The sequence below is a fragment of the Leucoraja erinacea genome, chromosome 24 (assembly GCF_028641065.1).
Source record: "Leucoraja erinacea ecotype New England chromosome 24, Leri_hhj_1, whole genome shotgun sequence".
NCBI classification, from domain to species: domain Eukaryota; kingdom Metazoa; phylum Chordata; class Chondrichthyes; order Rajiformes; family Rajidae; genus Leucoraja; species Leucoraja erinaceus.
Window position 1 is genome coordinate 33,096,990 of NC_073400.1, and position 18,353 is coordinate 33,115,342.

The 18,353-nt window shown below is 44.2% G+C and overlaps 1 protein-coding gene across 4 annotated transcripts in view; it reads left to right on the forward strand.

Moving 5' to 3' along the window:
- LOC129708958 (6-phosphofructo-2-kinase/fructose-2,6-bisphosphatase 2-like) overlaps window positions 1-17,701 on the forward strand; it is a 58,903-nt gene extending 41,202 nt beyond the window's left edge. For 2 of the 4 annotated variants that reach the window (XM_055655054.1, XM_055655055.1), the window contains exons 13-14: window positions 186-250; window positions 11,531-17,701. In XM_055655054.1, coding sequence (XP_055511029.1) covers window positions 186-250; window positions 11,531-11,590 — 125 coding nt within the window. In that variant the 3' untranslated portion in view covers window positions 11,591-17,701. Of the gene's footprint in view, window positions 1-185; window positions 251-4,395; window positions 4,530-9,177; window positions 9,447-11,530 lie in introns of those variants that run through there. The other 2 variants (XR_008725432.1, XR_008725433.1) reach the window with 2 other exon arrangements.
- Window positions 17,702-18,353: the final 652 nt, after the last annotated feature.

An 18,353-nucleotide genomic window follows, 5' to 3' on the forward strand; every position in this document is an offset into this window, starting at 1 on the left:
ATGTTCTCTACAGATGCTGCCTGACCCGCTGAGTTACTCCAGCATGTTTCTCTTTAATTGCTCACATTGTCAGGGGCTGTGGTATTCACCATCATCTGAAGGCAATAATTAACAATTTTAACATGGGAGTTCATTAAACCTAGCACCCAGTTTACTTATTTAATTCTATTTACTTTTCCTTTCAGGTTGTAAAATGGAATCAATTTATCTTAATGTTGAAGCAGTAAACACACATCGTGACCGTCCACTGGTAAATACCCCCTGCTTATCTTTCAGTACCTTGTTTCTATGATGATTTGAATGTAACTTTCCTTTTCTGCATAATCTTTACATTTTAAGAATTCTTAAATTTCCACAGTATTTGTAGGAGTATAGAAACTTGGTTGTAATGAAAATCCTTGACATTGTTGGGCATGTTACAAGAATAATTAGTAAAGCATTGATGAATAGAAATTCTGAATCAATGCTATAAGATTGTTCTGCAAGACAAAATGGTTGGCCAGGTAGACTGAAACAAAGGACATAAGATGGCTGCTGACCAGGCTTGCTGGAACAGGCTGTTAGGAGGGAATACACAATGTCTTGCAGTTACTGCGTAGTCATGAATAAAGGATCACAGGCCCAGTCTGACAAGATTGAGGAATACACAACCCCCCCCCCCCCCCCCCCTTGCCAGGAAGACCAAGGGATATTACTGGTCTGAGATTATGTGTGGTTCCTCTATCATCCCCTTATATGTATGTTGGGGGGGGGGGGGGGGGGGGTGGGGACATACTTGGGGGGGGGGGGGGGGGGGGGGGGGGGGGGGGGGGGGGGGGGGGGGGGGGGGGGGGGGGGGGGGGGGGGGGGGGGGGAAGGGGGGGGGGGGGGGGGGGGGGGGGGGGGGGGGGGGGGGGGGAGGGGGGGGGGGGGGGGGGGGGTGTCCCTTTGCTAAACGGTGGCATTAACATATAAAGAGCCTTGCAATTAAGGGCAGGCAGCTTGACTCTTTGCTAGGTTGTTAACCTGTGTGAAGACTCCTGCTCAATAAACGTACGTTTAAAGTCGATTATTGTCGAAACAACCGATGTGAGAGAGAAACGTGAATCAACAGCATCAGGGACCCTGGGATTCACAAAGGCTGAGATGTTGTGTAGATCTGTGCAACACACTGAGGTGATAGAAAATGTAAAAGAAGTGTACCAGTATGACTCAAAAGATGTAGGATTGCTGGCGTGGATTGATTGGAGGGTTGGATAGTCAATTAGAAACATAGAAACATAGAAAATAAGTGCAGGAGTAGGCCATCCGGCCCTTCGAGCCTGCACCGCCATTCAATATGATCATTCTCTCAATTGAGAGAATAATTGGCAGAACTCTGAGGTAAAATGTGGGATTTTGCGACTGGGCTCATGGTGGTGCAGCGGGTAGAGCTGCTGTCTCACTTCCCCACCAGAGATGCCAAGTTCAATCCTGACCTCGGGTGTTATGTGTGCACATTCTCCCTGCAACCGCATGAATTTCCTTCAGGTGCTCCGATTCCCTCCCACGTCCCAAAGATGGGCGGGTTTGTAGATTAATTCACCCTCTATAAACTGTCCCTCGTGTGCAGAGGGGGTGGAATGTGAAAGTAGGATAACATAGAACTAAGAAGAAAGGATGATCAATGGTCGGCATGGACCCAGTGGGCTGAAGGCCAGTTTGTGTCTTTAATTTAATTTGGTCAAAGCCAATATAGATGCTCTCTGACAAATGGGATCCTGTTCCATCATAATTTAATGGTTGTATAGATTCACTCATGAGGTAAGTTGCAATGACAATTCCAGGCTGCTCGCAATGTGGCACTGTACCATACTGAATTATTAAACAATTTACAGATTCTCCATATCGCTGTCATGGGTGACATTCTAGACCTAACCCAGTGACCATGTGTCTGAAGTCAGGATGATGTGTTAGAGTTTATATTGTTCTCCAGCACCTATTCCCCTCATCCTAGTTGGAGGTTGTGGCTTTGGTGAGTTGCCCAGGTAGGGTTAGGGTTAGGGTTATTAGTTTGCCTGACTGCAAGGGTGTGCAGTGGTTGAATTGTTGGATGAGGTGCTTAGTTCTGGAGTTTAAGATTCCGATGTGTTACAGCTACATCGGAGAGTGTGTCACAGACTCTTCACTAGGCTTTGTAAAGTTTAAATATTCCTACAAAGTTAATGCTCTTTTAAATTGGTAACATAAACTGTAATGATGCAAAGACAAGGCATTGAAACTTTCAGAATAATGAAAGGCCTGGATAGAGTGGATGTGGAGACGATGTTTCCACTAGTGGGAGACTCTAGGACCAGAGGTCACAGCCTCAGAATTAAAGGACATTTCTTCAGGAAGGAGGTGAGGAGGAACATCTTTAATCAGAGGGTAGTTAATCTGTGGAACTCATTTCCACAGAGGCTGTGGATGCCAAGTCAGTGGATATTTTTAAGGATAGATAAGTTCTTGATTAGCAAGGGTGTCGAGGGTTATGGGGAGAAGGCCGGAAAATGGGATTAGGAGGCAGAGACTAGCCATGATTAAATGGCGGAGTAGACTCGATGGGCCAAATGGCCTAATTCTACTCCTTTAACTTTTGAACTTGTAAATTATAACCTGCTGGTGCCAATCATTTGCCAATAGCTCTATATCTGAGACGTTGCCAAGTGCTGCTCTGTGCCCTTTGTTATTATATGGTCGATGGACATGATTACAAAGGGCGGATGTGTTTGGCTCCGTCAATCTTTGAATATGTAAACAGGAAACTGGCATGAATTTGCGTTTGGGGGTGAGGTTTTGTTATCGCCAACTTGCCTTTAATATTTATGGAATTGGTTTTGAGTTCAGATTTGTCGAGCTTCATTCTGGCAAATCCTTATTCCAAACTTTAGATGGGCCAAGCAATGTATTTTGGTTGTAGTTGGGCAGTTGATGCCGGTTATCTGGCAAATGTAGAGAGTGTTCTACAAAATATATCTGATGTGCCATGGGAATTTGACCTCTGACTGTCATACAAGCTGATAACAGACCAAGCTGATAACAGGCAGTGAGATTTGAATTGGAAAAGATTGTCCCCGCCTTTCCCCTGGCATGTGTGGACTTCAGCAAAGGCAAATCCTCTAATCATCAACATCCCAGGCAGGTTACCACAGACCAGAACTCAGCTAGATCAACCACATAAATACTGTGGTTAGGATACCAGGCTAGAAGCTGCCGGTCACTGTTCTAACGACTCATGGCTCTCTGAAGAGAAAATACTCATTTATCTCGGTCTAAAAAGGCAGCCCTCTCTCCGATTAAAAATATCATGACACTTTGAAAATACTCTGATTCGGCCAAATAACAATGTTTTTTTGAAAGGGAAATTATGTTCGACATTTGTGTTAGAATTTTGAAGACATAATTAATAGCATGGGTGAAGGGAAGCGGTGAATGTAGTGCACTTAATACAGTGGTCTCTTGTCTGTTAGTCACAGGGATCCAAGCTCCATATAACTACAAGCTCTACAAAAACAGTTCCTAATCATTAATACCAGAGACATAATGACAGCTGTAGAGTATAGTCTTGAATGTCTCCAAAGAGACGGTCCTAACCAGCATTCTCATGCACTACTGCTAAAAACATGGCAGTCAACTGAAACACTTCCGCAATTCATTAATCAGACATTAGTGCATCTTATATTTGAACACCAGCTTAAACCAGTTTCACCGATACACACCTTGGTTTGACAAGCTGTTTATCTCTAAATGTTTTCAGCAAACAGAAACTTTGAAAGGTTATTGAGAATATTTTGGCTATGCAACACCTAAACATGAAAACATTTAATCTCTAGAAATGAAAACATTTCAAATTGAAACTCACCCCAGTCTCCGCTCGCCATTCAGCTCCATTGAATCCATTGAAACTCTGGCTCAAATTCGATTAGAATCCACAAATCCCATGACTTCACACTCCCATGCTGAATTTCATTTGTAATCTGTCATCGCAGTGCAGCATTCCAGCATCTGTCAGCAGTTTGGGACAACTGAGTTTGCACAAAACATGCATAGAAACGTCCCGACCCAAAATGTCACCCATCCTTTTTCTCCAGAGCTGCTGCCTGGGCCACTTTGTGTCTATCTTTGGTATAAACCAGCATCTGCATGTCTTTGTTTCTACATAACTTGCAACCTTTGTGTGGTATAATGTCAGAATTTACCATATCCCACAGAAACTGAACCATGTTCGAGTTACCTGGGAATCGACCAAATGTGAAACCCATTCTCTCCCTCGACAAAAAACTTCAGACATAATTTCCAAAAACTCTAATGTACCATAGGAACATATTAACTTTTGAGAAATCAAGTAACAAGAAGGCAATTGCTTCAATTTTTTTCCTGTTCACTTTGTGCTTCAAGTGTTTTATGAAATCCCTGCTTGACGGTATCTTTCGGAGGAAGATCAAGTAGATCAAGTAATGACCATACAGCTTCATACAAGTACAAGTCACCTGCATGCAAGGGATTGAAGTTGAATCTTTCAACAGTAAGCTGTAAGTGGTGTTGCTTAATGCACTTGAAAGGAATTCAACATAGCTGTGAAAATGTTCATATAGACGATAAACACTGTGGTTTAGTGTCAGTGATCAAGATTTATCAACTGGCAAAACATGAATTGTAAAATGTCTGATCAGTTACATTTTGGCCAATCATAAAGCAGTTATTTACTTCCCCGAGTTGGTTTAAGATTGATTGAGGTCAATGTGCAAACCAAACGAGGGCACCTTTCCAGTTGAAGGAGACACCAAAAGCTGGAGTAACTCAGTGGGACAGGCGGCAGCATCTCTGGAGAGAAGGAATGGGTGACGTTGCGGTTCGAGACCCTTCTTCAGACCCGAAAGGTCACCCATTCCTTCTCTCCAGAGATGCTGCCTGTCCCGCTGAATTACTCCAGCATTTTGTGTCTATCTTTGATTTAAACCGGCATCTGCAGTTCTTTCCTACACAGTGTGTAGTTTTCCAGTTAATCTTTGGGGTTTTTACAAGCACAAACGTATCTGTGCAGAAGTGGTCAGCTACTTTAACATCTCACAGAGTTCCTATTTGACTGTCTTCACTTCCAGGTGGCATCTTGCAAAAGATACAGATCCTCTTTCAATACACAGTGACCATAAATAAATAAATAATCATGGCAAAGTGTGATAGAGTCAGAGTGATACAGTGTGGAAACAGGCCCTTCGGCCCAACTTGCCCACACCGGCCAACATGTCCCAGCTACACTAGTCCCACCTGCCTGCGTTTGGCCCATATCCCTCCAAACCCATCCTGTCCATGTACCTGTCTCTTAAACGTTGAGAAAGTCCCAACATCAACTACCTCCTTTGGCAGCTCGTTCCATACACCCGCCACCCTTTGTGTGAAAAGGTTACCCCTCAGATTTGTATTAAATCTTTTCCCCTTCACCTTGAACCCGTGTCCTCTGGTCCTTGATCCCCCTACTCTGGGCAGGAATAATCATGACTCACTGCAGAAGTTGTTCTCCCCCCCCCTTCCCCTGCCACAGCATCCAAGCTGAGACAACACGTGTGCAGCCTCATACTTGTCTAACTTTGCTTTCATGCCCAATGCGTCAAGCAGTTCCAAACAGCTGCTTGACTTTGCACATAGAATATTCAGCACAGTGAGCTGTGCCTGTGCAAGTTCAATGGATATCGACACATGAATCTCATACTCTCAGCTAGATACATTGACAGCACTGTTCAGCAGTGAAAGAGTTCTCTTTGTACTGAGAAGCCCCCCACAGTTCAACAGCATTCCACTCCGTCTTTCCCAGTCATTACTGGTTATTATGTTTATTGTTGTATATTTATTGTGTGTAATTGCATTAATGGGCCAGATAAACTGCAGCAAGTAACAATGTCAATGTTCCAATTAAACACTCTGCATGCTTGCCTTTCTTGACATCCTTACTCTGCATATTACCCCACAAGTCTCCACCATCAACTCTGCTTTCCATACAATTAAACAAATGAGGTGGCATCATTTACAGCTTCAGGACATCCCCAAGTGTTTGACTGCAGACATTCATTTGATATCACATGGAGAGAAACAGTGTCCTCCATAATGTTTGGGACAAAGACCCATCATTTATTTATTTGCACGGTGCTCCACAATTTGAGATTTGTAATAGAAAAACTTACATGCGGTTAAAGTGCACATCGGCAGATTTTAATAAAGGCCATTTTTATACATTTTTGTTTCACAATGTAGAAATTACAGCAGTGTTTATACATAGTCCCTGCATTTCAGGGCACCATAATGTTTGAGACACTGCAATGTCATGTCAATGAATGTAGTCATGTTTAATAATTTGTTGCATATCCTATACATGCAATGCCTGCTTGAAGTCTGCGATTCATGGACATCACCAGTTGCTGGGTGTGTTCTCTGGTGATGTTCTGCCTGTATTGCAGCCATCTTTAGCTTATGCTTGTTTTGGGGGCTAGTCCCCTTCAGTTTTCTCTTCAGCATATAAAAGGCATGCTCAATTGGGTTCAGATTGGGTGATTGACTTGGCCACTCAAGAATTGACAATTTTTTAGCTTTGAAAAACTCCTTTGTTGCTTTAGCAGTGTGTTTGGGATCATTGTCTTGCTGTAGAATGAACCGCCGGCCAATGAGTTTTGAGGCATTTGTTTGAACTTGAGCAGATAGGATGTGTCTATACACTTCAGAATTCATTATGTTACTACCATCAGCAGTTGTATCATCAATGAAGATAGGCGAGCCAGTACCATCAGCAGCCATACATGCCCAGGCCATAACACCCCCACCACCATGTTTCACAGATGAGGTGGTATGTTTTGGATCTTGGGCAGTTCCTTCTCTCATCCATACTTTGCTCTACTTGTTGCAGCAAGACTCCCGACGGGCCCCGATAAAGGGACCACATCACCCCGATCCTGGCCTCTCTCCACTGGCTCCCTGTGCGGTTCCAAATAAATTTAAAGATTCTCCTTTATGTCTACAAAGCCCTTAACGGGCTCGCCCCCACCTACATCAAAAGTCTGCTCACCCACCACACCACCTCCAGGTCCCTCAGATCGGCCGACTTGGGGTTACTGAACATCCCGCGGTCTGGGCATAAGCTCAGGGGTGACCGCGCCTTTGTAGTTGCAGATTCTAGACTGTGGAACAGCAGCATCCCTCTTCCCACCAGAACTGCCCCCTCCATCGACTCCTTTAAGTCGAGACTTAAAACTCATCTTTACTCTCAAGCCTTTCTTGACGTCCTTTGAGGGAGGGCTACATGTATGTAGTGATGTATCTACTTAATCTATGAACCACTGTTGTATAACGTTAGTACCTCCACCAATGTAAAGCACTTTGGTCAATGAGAGTTGTTTTTTAAATGTGCTTTAGAAATAAAAGTGACTTGACTTGACTTGACTTTGCTCTTGCCATCACCCTGATATAAGATAATCTTTGTCTCATCTGTCCACAAGACCTTTTTCCAGAACTGTGGTTGCTATTTTAAGTACTTCTTGGCAAACTGTAACCTGGTCATCCTATTTTTGCAGCTAACCAGTGGTTTGCATCTTGCAGCGTAGCCTCTGTAGTTCTGTTCATGAAGTGCTCTGCGGACAGTGGTCATTGACAAATCTACACCCGACTCCCGAAGAGTGTTTCTGATCTGTCGGACAGGTGTTTGGGGATTTTTCTTTATTATAGAGAGAATTCTTCTGTCATCAGCTGTGGAGGTCTTCCTTGGCCTGCCAGTCCCTTTGCAATTAGTAAGCTCACCAGTGCTCCATTTCTTCTTAATGATGTTCCAAACAATTTATTTTGGTAAGCCCGTTTGGCTGCTGTCTCTATCAGTTTTATTCTTGTTTCTCAGTTTCATAATGGCTTCTTTGACTTTCATTGGCACAACTTTGGTCCTCATGTTGATAAACAGCAATAAAAGTTTTCAAAGGTGATGGAAAGACTGGAGGAAAGACTAGGTGCTGAGAGCTCTCTTATACCTGCATTAAGGGGGCAATTAAACACACCTGAGCAATTACAGACACCTGTGAAGCCATGTGTTCCAAACATTATGGTGCCCTGAAATGGGGGGGGGGGACTATGTATAAACACAGCTGTAATTTCTACATGGCAAAACCAAAATGATTAAAAATACACTTTAATAAAATTTGACAATGTGCACTTTAACCACATGTGTTATATTCTTTCTATTACAAATCTCAAATTGTGGAGTACAGAGGCACATAAATAAATGACGGGTCTTTGTCCCAAACATTATGGAGGGGACTGTAAATTACAATGTACTGGCACTTGGTCTTAAATTGTATTTGCTCAACTTGCCCCGGTCTCATGGTGATTTATACTATTATTCTTCAGCTTATCAACTTACATACGCTAGTGTGGTCAGCAAGTTTTGATGTTTTGTTATTTAAGGCCCAAGCCAAAATAGCATTGTTCCCAGGGATGTGTATCCAATTCTACCAACAACTTGTTGTTGTTAAAAGGATATTTGGACAAGTATATAATACGGAATGATGGATATGGGCCAAATGCGGGTAGGTGGAACAAGTGTAGATGGGGCTGGCAGAGTTGAGACGAAGGCCCTGGTTCCCTTCTGAATGACTCTATGATTCATGAATCGTTCCATCCCACTCAAGCTCCTCAGAAACTCATCTTCCTTCACGTTCCCCAGGGAACAGTAGCTTTGGATCCACTATGTACTGCTTGCCACTTGAGACCCAGTGTGAATGGTTGGGGAGCTGAGGTCAAGTTTGTTTATATCTTTGAACATCGGGCTTCCTGAGATTCGCAAGGAATCTTTACAATTTCATGAGGAGAAAACCTGGCTTAGTTTCTCCCCTTCAGTATCTGCAGGTAATGTGTAATCAATAACTCTACAAGGAGCAAGTCAAAAGCTGCAATTTTAGTCACTAACGTAATAAAGATGTGCGGGTTTGTAAATTGCCCCTAGTGTCGGGAGTGGATGAGAAAGATCAACTCTGATACTATGAACAAATAATGGGAAGTAAGCAAGTCAGTAAAACCTATTCGGGGGAAGATTTCTTTCATGGTAGATACAGAGTTAGCAACCTGAACTGTTTATATAAGTAGACTGTTTAAAAAGGTTCAGAAACAAATATCCTCATCTCTTACCTGTGACATGTACCTTTAATGTAGGAAACATGGAGTTTTTCATCGATCACACTTTCCAGCAGTTCTTTGGAGAATTTGAAAGATGAAAGCAGAAACTGAGAACATGTCTATATCAGCATGAGCTAGTCACTTGCCCTGTACTTCAATAAAATCAGATCCACCTTCCCCAAAATTACGTGTCTTGTCCTTACTTGAATGTGTACCAAGAGGACCGTGACTACTGCATAAATTGTGACATGAAAGTTCACAGGAGCAGAAGTACACCCATTCGGCCCATCGAGTCTACTCTGCTATCCAACAGCATAACAGACTGGCCATTACTATTTTAACTTACTTTGTTGAAATGTGATGTCCTTTTTCTTCTTGTGTATTGACTTTCAAGGAAGACGATTGGGATTGCTTTGTATTTTAGGGTCGAGCTAGATAAATCTGAGCTTTCTAGTCAAGGTGAAAGTACTGACCAAATCGCTGCCCATGGTCATCCCCAAGACATGAGTACCTTGCAGTTCCCGATGCTGATTCAATGGTCTGGTCTTCTGTATCCAACACTGCAGGGACACAGTTGCATTCAGAATCAAAACTAAACATCATTATTACCATTCAAGGCTGTCCAACTAGTTTAGTTCCACACAGGACATTAGCTCCACAAATGGCTCTATCCAATTGCTGTTTCAGTAAAGTGACCAAGATGACCAACTGTTAAGTAGGATTAGTGCTAATGGGTCTTTGATGATTGGTGTAGACTTAATGGACCAATTGGCCTGTTTCCCTGCCATATGGCAAAGGTTCTATAGGATAAACAAGGTTGTGTTGCTTGCCTGTGATCACCAACTGAATAGCTTTCCATCTTCCATCGGTTGCAAAGTATAAAAGAGATAACGTTTGATGGCTCTGGGCCTGTACTTGGTCGAGTTGACAAGGATGAAGGGGAACCTCATTGAAACTTACTGAATAGTGAAAAGCCTGATTGGAGGGGATGTGGAGAGGATGTTTCCAGTAATGGGAGAGTTTAACACCAGAGGTCATAGTCTCAAAATAAAAGGACGTACCTTTTGAAAGGAGATGGGTAGGAATTTCTTTATCCGGAGGGTGGTGAATCTGTGGAATTCATTGCCACAGACAACTGTGGAGGCCAAGTCAGTGGGAGTTTTTAAAGCAAAGATTGATAGGTTCTTGAGGTTCATTAGCAAATTTGCAGATGACACAAAGCTGGGTGGCAGTGTGAACTGTGAGGAGGATGCTATGAGAATGCAGAGTGACTTGGACAGGTTGGGGGAGTGGGCAGATGCATGGCAGATGAAGTTTAATGCGGATAAATGTGAGGTTATCCACTTTGGTAGCAAAAACAGGAAGGCAGATCACTATCTAAATGGCATCAAGTTGGGAAAAAGGGGAAGTACAATGGGATCTGGGGGTCCTTGTACATCAGTCTATGAAAGTAAGCATGCAGGTGCAGCAGGCTTTGAAGAAAACGAATGGCATGTTGGCCTGGATAACGAGGAATCGAATATAGGAGCAAAAAGAGGTCCTTCTGCAGTTGTACAGAGCCCTTGTGAGACCACACCTGGAGTATTGTGTGCAGTTTTGGTGCCCTGATTTGAGGAAGGACATTCTTGCTAGTGAGGGAGTGCAGCGTAGGTTTACAAGGTTAATTCCCGGGATGGTGGGACTGTCATATGCTGAGAGAATGGAGCGGCTGGGCTTGTACACTGGAGTTTAGAAGGATGAGAGGGTTTCTCATTGAAACATATAAGATTAGAAACATAGAAATTAGGTGCAGGAGTAGGGTTTGTTAAGGGTTTGGACACGCTAGAGGCAGGAAACATGTTCCCGATGTTGGGGGAGTCCAAAACCAGGGGTCACAGTTTAAGAATAAGGAGTAAGCCATTTAGAACTGAGACGAGGAAACACTTTTTCTCACAGAGAGTTGTGAGTCTGTGGAATTCTCTGCCTCGGAGGCAGTTTCTCTGGATGCTTTCAAGAGAGAGCTAGACAGGGCTCTTAAAAATAGCAGTCAGGGATATGGGGAGAAGGCAGGAATGGGGTACTAATTGGGGATGATCAGCCATGATCACATTGAATGGCGGTGCTGGCTTGAAGGGCCGAATGGCCTCTACTCCTGCACCTATTGCCTATTGTCTAGTGATTAGTACGGGTGTCAAAGGTTACACACAGGGAGAAGACAGGAGAATGGGGTTGGAGGTAGAGTTAGACTAGTCATGATTGAATGGCAGAGTAGACTGGAAGGGCCGAATGGCCCAATTCTCCTTCTATGATGTATGAACATAACAGTTTTTATAGCAGTATCAGGGTTTTAGTAGCTGAATTGTTCCAAACATACTGTACCATCTATTGATTCTCTCTCTTTCGCCCACAGAATGTTTCACTCGGTCGTACACGAGAAGAAGCGTTGAGCACTGTCCCTCATCATAAATAACTGGAATCTACTCGACAAACGTCTGCTGTTACATCGTGTCATATTGGGTCCAGCTAAGCTGCCAAATAATGTTGCAAGGGACACGATCGCCACCCACTCATATCATCCAACAATGTTGGTTCAGGGCAAACATTCATCGTAGTTTGTATCTCGTGGTGGGAAGGAAAGTAATTTGAAGGTTGTTCCTGTGATTGAGTTCAATCAAATGCTGTCTACACCTTGCCTGCCTGAAAGAGCAGGGTAGTCAGTTTCCCCGTGTGAGCCAGCAATCCAGTTGATGCTGCCCTTTGTGCAGATGGAACATGGAAAGCCATTGCCCTCAAGGGGCACAAAGTGCCGCAGTAGCTCGACGAGTCAGGCAGTATCGCCATGTGACCTCATCCATCCTTTTCCTCCAGAGATGCTGTCTGACCCGCTGAGTTACTCCAGCACTTTGTGTCGTTCTTTGGTATAAACCAGCATATGCAGTTCTTTGTTTCCACATCTTCCCTGATGAGTTGCCCCTTAATTTATAAATAGAGCTTGAATTTGTTTGTCTTATTTATCAAGAAAACACATCCATAACTGGACACTAAAATAATTGTTATTTTATAGGCAGAGGAAATGGTGTTAATATATTTTGTAATACCAATCATTGATTTTGCTTTGATTGCAGCTATTTTAACTTGGTTGAGGTGCCCAGACAGTGGGCAAAGATGTACTTGTGTGTGGACTGGAATAAGCTTGCCATGTGTGGCTGAGTTACTAAGGGAGTGGGTGAGGGGAAAACCTTGAGTAAGCAAGTCGTACTGCGTGACTTTACACACGCAGGCGTTATTTATTGCCCGGGTCACATGGTTGTAGTTTTATTACAAAAGTCAAATGCGCTTTCCCCTTGCTTTAAAAAATATATATATATATGATATTTTTCAAACAAAACTAGAATAAAAAACTCTCCTGAACGAACACTAAAATGAGAACAAAAAAGAACTGAAAAAATCCTTCAGCAATAATTTGTTTCATCTTGATTTGGTAAAGTGTTTTTTTTGGGTTATTTTTCACTGTTAGAATTTAATGTATTGTTAACGCTTATTATATTTGAAACTTTTAAGTTGTATGGGAAACCATAAGTTAGTTTGTTGCAGCAGAGAATAATTTTGTGTTTATATATATATCAGGTATTTTTGTATGTCCTTTTAAATCTCTCCAAGGACTATGATGACCTCTGTTCTCATAGTTTTGTTACAGCCCCGCCAAATGTAGCCCCACAGATAAATGATACAGCTCTCCATTGAATGGATGAATAGTCAAGACAATGTTCAAACATGGGACACACTTGAACTATAATTTTGGACAATTTACTGGAGCTTTTAGTTTAGTTTCAAAAATGTTGCTTTCTCCTCTCTCAAAGTAACTGGCAGTGGAGGCGAATTCACTGGATGTTTTCAAGAGAGAGTTAGATTTAACTCTTAGGGCTAACGGAATCTAAGGATATGGGGAGAAAGCAGGAACGGGGAACTGATTTAGGATGATTAGCTGTGATCATACTGAATGGCGTTGTTGGCTCCAAGGGCCGAATGGCCTACTCCTGCACCTATTGTCTATGTGCATTTGCAAGGCAATTTGTTTTAAATGTGTAGAGAATGGTGGGTGTCTGGAGAGGTGATGGAAGTCAATGTGATACCTGTGGTGTGAACAGGTAGGGAATGCAGGGATACAGACCATGTACAGAATGATGGGATGAGTTAGAATGGCACCATGGTCAAACATAGTCAAGTTGGGCCGAAGGGCCTGTTCCTGCGCTGTGCTGTTGTGTGTTCTAATTGGCCTTAATCTTGTTTTGCTATTGTTGCTTTCTATTTTACAATGATAATCATGTTCAGTGGTCTTTCTGCAGAAGTCACAGTGTGGGTGGTGCTGTTCACGTTGTCTGTTCCATTCCATTGTGTTTGGGTTTGTCCGTGGTGATGATGGTTTCCGTCTGTCAATGCCATGGATGCCAGCGCGGTCACGAGTAAACCATGCGGCAGCTTGTTCACAACTTGCTTCCCGTGCATTAAGGGAAAGTTGAAAAGCTGAAAATGCTGAATTAGAAACCAATAATTGCTCATCACTAGATTACTGCTGCCAACTCTCAATGCAAAGTGGAAGATAGATTCAATACTGATTCTTCTTCATTCACTTCCCAGACTTGGGTGGAACATTTAAATTCTGAAATTAAGTGGGATTACTTTCCGAATGTACTTGTGCCAAGGCTGAAGCTTTAAATGGCCAGCAGCCAGTGCTGGCTTTAGCAGTCCTGCATCTCTTAGCTCAGCAGCAGTGCAGAGGAGCACTCCCTCCGTGGGTCAGTCCGAGTGTTACGTCAGGATTCATAAAACCTGCTCTTGTTGCACCCTGATTGGGAAGATCTTGCTCCGCGGGTGGGAATTATGGGATGAAGCTGGGTCCGGTGTGTGAGGGAGTGAGTACCTGCAGTATGCTGTGTATGTTGCCAGGAGGAGCATGCAAGCTCAATACCTTGGACTTGGCCAGTGACTACCTCCTGCACAATTACTGTATTAATCTCGATCAGGTAACACATTGATTGGTATTTTGCTGCTCTACAACTAGTGTACGGGTAAGGGGCAGCACGGTGGCGCAGCGGTAGAGTTGCTGCCTTACAACGGCCGAGACCTGGGTTCCATTCTGATTATGGGTGCTACTTGTGTGGAGTTTGCATGTTCTCCCTGTGACCGTGTGGGTTTTCTCCAGATGCTCTGGTTTCCTCTCACATCCCAAAGACATGCAGGTTTGTAGGTTAACTGTAAAATTGTCCCTAGTATCTAGGGTAGGACAACTATATAGATAGATAGACAGCCTTTTATTGTCATTCAGACCGAAGTCTGAACGAAATTGCAGCAGTCATACATATAATACAATACAATAAAACAACAAACACATATTAACATCCACCACAGTGAGTCCACCCAGCATCTCCTCACTGTGATGGAGGCAAAAGTCTTAGGTCTGCAGTCTCTTCCCTCCTCTTCTCCCTCTGCGCTGGGGCGATACCCCCCCCGGGCGATGTTAAGAACAGTCCCGCGGCTCAAACACCGCGGCCCGGGGTGGTTGAAGCTGCCGCCCACCAGTCCTGCAGACGCAGCCGCTGGCCCGCCCGAACCCCGGACTCAGGCCACCGTCTCAGCCACCCTCACATGAGTACCGTACTGTCTTCAGCCTCGGGCTGGGCCGCCCCGACTTGGGCGTTGCTTCTCCCCCCGGACCGGGCCGCCCCGACTTGGGCGTCGCTTCTTCCCGGGGCTGGGCTGCCCCGACTTGGGCGCCGAACCTCCCTCGGGCTGCCAGCGCCGCACCTTCCCGAGCTCGGCCGCTCCGACGGGAGCCTCGTTCCACCCTCGGGCTGGCCGCCCTCACGGGAGCGTCCCAACCTCTTCCAGCCCTGAGCTGGACCACCCTCACGGGAGCGAGCTCAGGGCGAGTCCTGACGGTGCTCTGCCTCCGGAGCCTCGAGGTCGTCAGCTCCATTTGGCCTCAGCACAGACGGAGGCAGAGAAGGGGAATACGACAAAAAGGTCGTATTCCCCCGCAGGGAGAGACTGCAAACCCCGTTTCAACCCCCCCCCCCCCAAAACACAAACTAAAACCAAAAAACTAGACTAACCAAACAAAATAAACAACATAAAAAAAACACAAAACAACGGGACCGCCGGTAAGCCGCTGCAGCCAGAGCCGCGCCGCCACTCCGATAGGTTATCGATGGTTGGCGTGTGACTCGGACAAGGAGCATATTTCCACGCTGTATCTCTGAAATAAACTAAGCTCGAGTTGATTTGTACACCTAACACTGCAGTATGTTTCTAGTAAGTTTGAATTTGGATTGAAGTGAATATTTTATTGTCACAGTGAAAGTCTTTGCTTGCCTACTCAAGGTATGTAAATAGTCGCCCATGAAGGGCACTTACAAATTTGCATTGTTCACAAATATTAACTTTCCTTCTAGGCACTTTACAAACCTTCCTGACAACTGCTGCTAGTGATGTTACAAACGTGGTTGTGCTGCTTTTAAAGTTTGTGGCTCTTTTTCTCTTTGGTACGATTGTTGAAATGAACAAAATATTGCTGTTCTGTGAGGGAATAAAAGCTAAAATGACTTAATTCATGGCAATCGGGGATTAGTTTAGTGCAATCTTCTTTGTTGCACCCAAAACTAAATGAAATGGGAAAGCAGTTCATCATGGTCAAACTGGCTTCAGGGTTTGGCTGACACTCTGATGGCATTGTGGTTAGGGGAACACTGGACTCTCTTAGAGACACAAGTTCAAATCCCAGCAAGGGGCTGGTATGAAATCTGAAATCTTGTAAGCATCAGAGTCTCAGTAAGACACAATGCTGGAGGAACTCAGCTGGCCAGCCAATGGGAATGAATGGACAGGTGATGTTGCAGGTTTTGTGGAGGGACTGGTCAGATTTCTTCAGACTGAAACTCTGTGTGCCCATTCCTTCCACAGATGCTTCCTGACCTGCTGAGTTCCTCCAGCACTTTGTGCTTTGCTCAAGATTCCAGCGTCTGCAGTTCCTTGTGTCTAACATGAGGTTTATTTATTCATGCAAAGGAGGGGGTATTTTGGGATTGTCTACCCTAAGCTCTGTGGGGACTTGATCACTGAGTTTCATGTGGTCAACAGGTTTCTTCTCTTCTTGCGAATGAAACATAAATAAGCCAAAGGAATAGTTAGATCTCGCGCCGGGTGTTGAGCAGCCAGGTTGTTGTGTCTGTTGGCGTCAATGTCTGCCAGGCCCTGACACAGCTCCATGTGGTGGGTGGGTGGGTAGAGCGGGCACCCAGAGATGACATGGTTGGCTGTCTGTTGTTCTGCTCCACATTCACAGGCTGAAATGCCCAACAGGTTTCTGGATGTGCAGGAAATAAAGGGATTTGGCAGTGGACAGAGACTGTAGCTGAGGTAGAGGATCAGGCAAACTCTCCCAGAGGACCAGACTCCATTCCAGTTCCCCATTTTCATGTTCTCAGATTAAAAATGGTCTCAATAAATGTAACCATGAAGTAAGAATCTCCAGAAACCTGTTTGGTTCACTGATACCTTTAGACAATGAGCGCACGGTGACGCAGCGGGTAGAGCTGCTGCCTCACAGCGCCAGAGACCCGGGTTCCATCCTGACTACGGGTGCTGCCTGTACGGAGTTTGTACGTCCTGTCCTCCCTGTGACCTGCGTGGATTTTCTTCTTCAGTTTCCCCCCACACGACAAAGACGCACAGGCTTGTAGGTAAAATGGCTTGGTGTAAAATGTAAGATCATCCCTTGCGTAGGGTAGTGTAATGTGCTGGTTGGCACGGACTTGATGGGCCGAAGGTCCTGTTTCTCGTTGTATCTCTAAACTAAACTATCTAGTGTGTAGGATAGTGCTAGTGTACAGGGTGATCGCTGGTAGGTGTGGACTCGGTGGGTCGAAGGACCAGTTTCCGTGCTGTATGTGTAAAATCTAACATCCCTTTTCAAGTCTACAATAAAGTTACCGTCCCTTTCCTGGCAGGGCCAGTCTTATTAACTTATTGTACCGTACCAAACTAACCTGGGCAAACTGAAATCCTGCTGGTTGTGAATTTCGTGTCATCCAGTGTGTATGTGTGCGGCAATCTCAGCTGCCTCGACCCGAGGGAAGGCAATGTCCAAACGCACAACGTACTGACTTGTAAAGTCGTGTACAAATTACTGCACAATTTGTAAATATAATATTGTGACAAATATAAATGTAACAGTGAAATATATCTAGTTTCTAATGGTTGAAGGATTTTATGTTGAATAATCCAGTCTGGTAAAGTGAATTAATTTCTAAGGGAAATGTTCAAATGAAGAAGAAATGTTAGTTTTGCACAAACATGTGGAAAAATTATTTATGTACAAAATCCCTTCATTTTAATGTAATGATTTGGTGAAGATTTTAACTTCATATTTTTCTGGAAGAATACAAATCTGTGGGGTGTTGGTGATTGACAGATATGATTGTACTTTATAGTCTGTGATTTGCTTGATTTTTATGTGTCTAAATCACAAAGGGAATATGTTAATCACCTGAAAATAAATAAATTATCTTCTGTGTGGAAGTAACTAGACTCTGGCTTTTTTGCTTACACCACATCCATCTCTAGTGTGTCTCTGCTTCTAGCAGATTGCTCCTCAGCCTCTGACAATCCAGACAAGGTTATCCAAATCTGTCCCACCGCCCCTAATAGCTAATACCTACTAACCCACCAACCTACTGGGGAAGGTACACAAAAAAGCTGGAGAAACTCAGCAGGTGCAGCAGCATCTATGGAGCGAAGGAAAAAGGCAACGTTTCGGGCCGAATCCCTTCTTCAGACCCTTCTTAACCTACTGGGGAACATCTGCACCCTCTCCAGAGCCTCCAAATCCTCCCTACAATGGGGCAACCACACAATACTCCTAATGTCAACGTCATAATGCCAAATGACATCATCCCTCAACCTCTAGACTTTGGCCATGGAGTCTCCATCTGCCATTCTGTGTTCTAGACGAGCAGATCTCAGTCAGTTAGAATTGATCAGAACATTTCCTCATCGCTCACCCTCGGCACTGCACCTCAGGATCTCAAGTTGTCACCAATTGGCGCAGTGAGATTTGAGTTGCCCTACAGCCATAGGAATAAAAAGAACACACTACACCAGGGGCGAGGAACCTTTCCATGTTGGAATGCCACATTAAGTTAGCTGTAATCTAATAAGGCCGCATCCAAGAAACT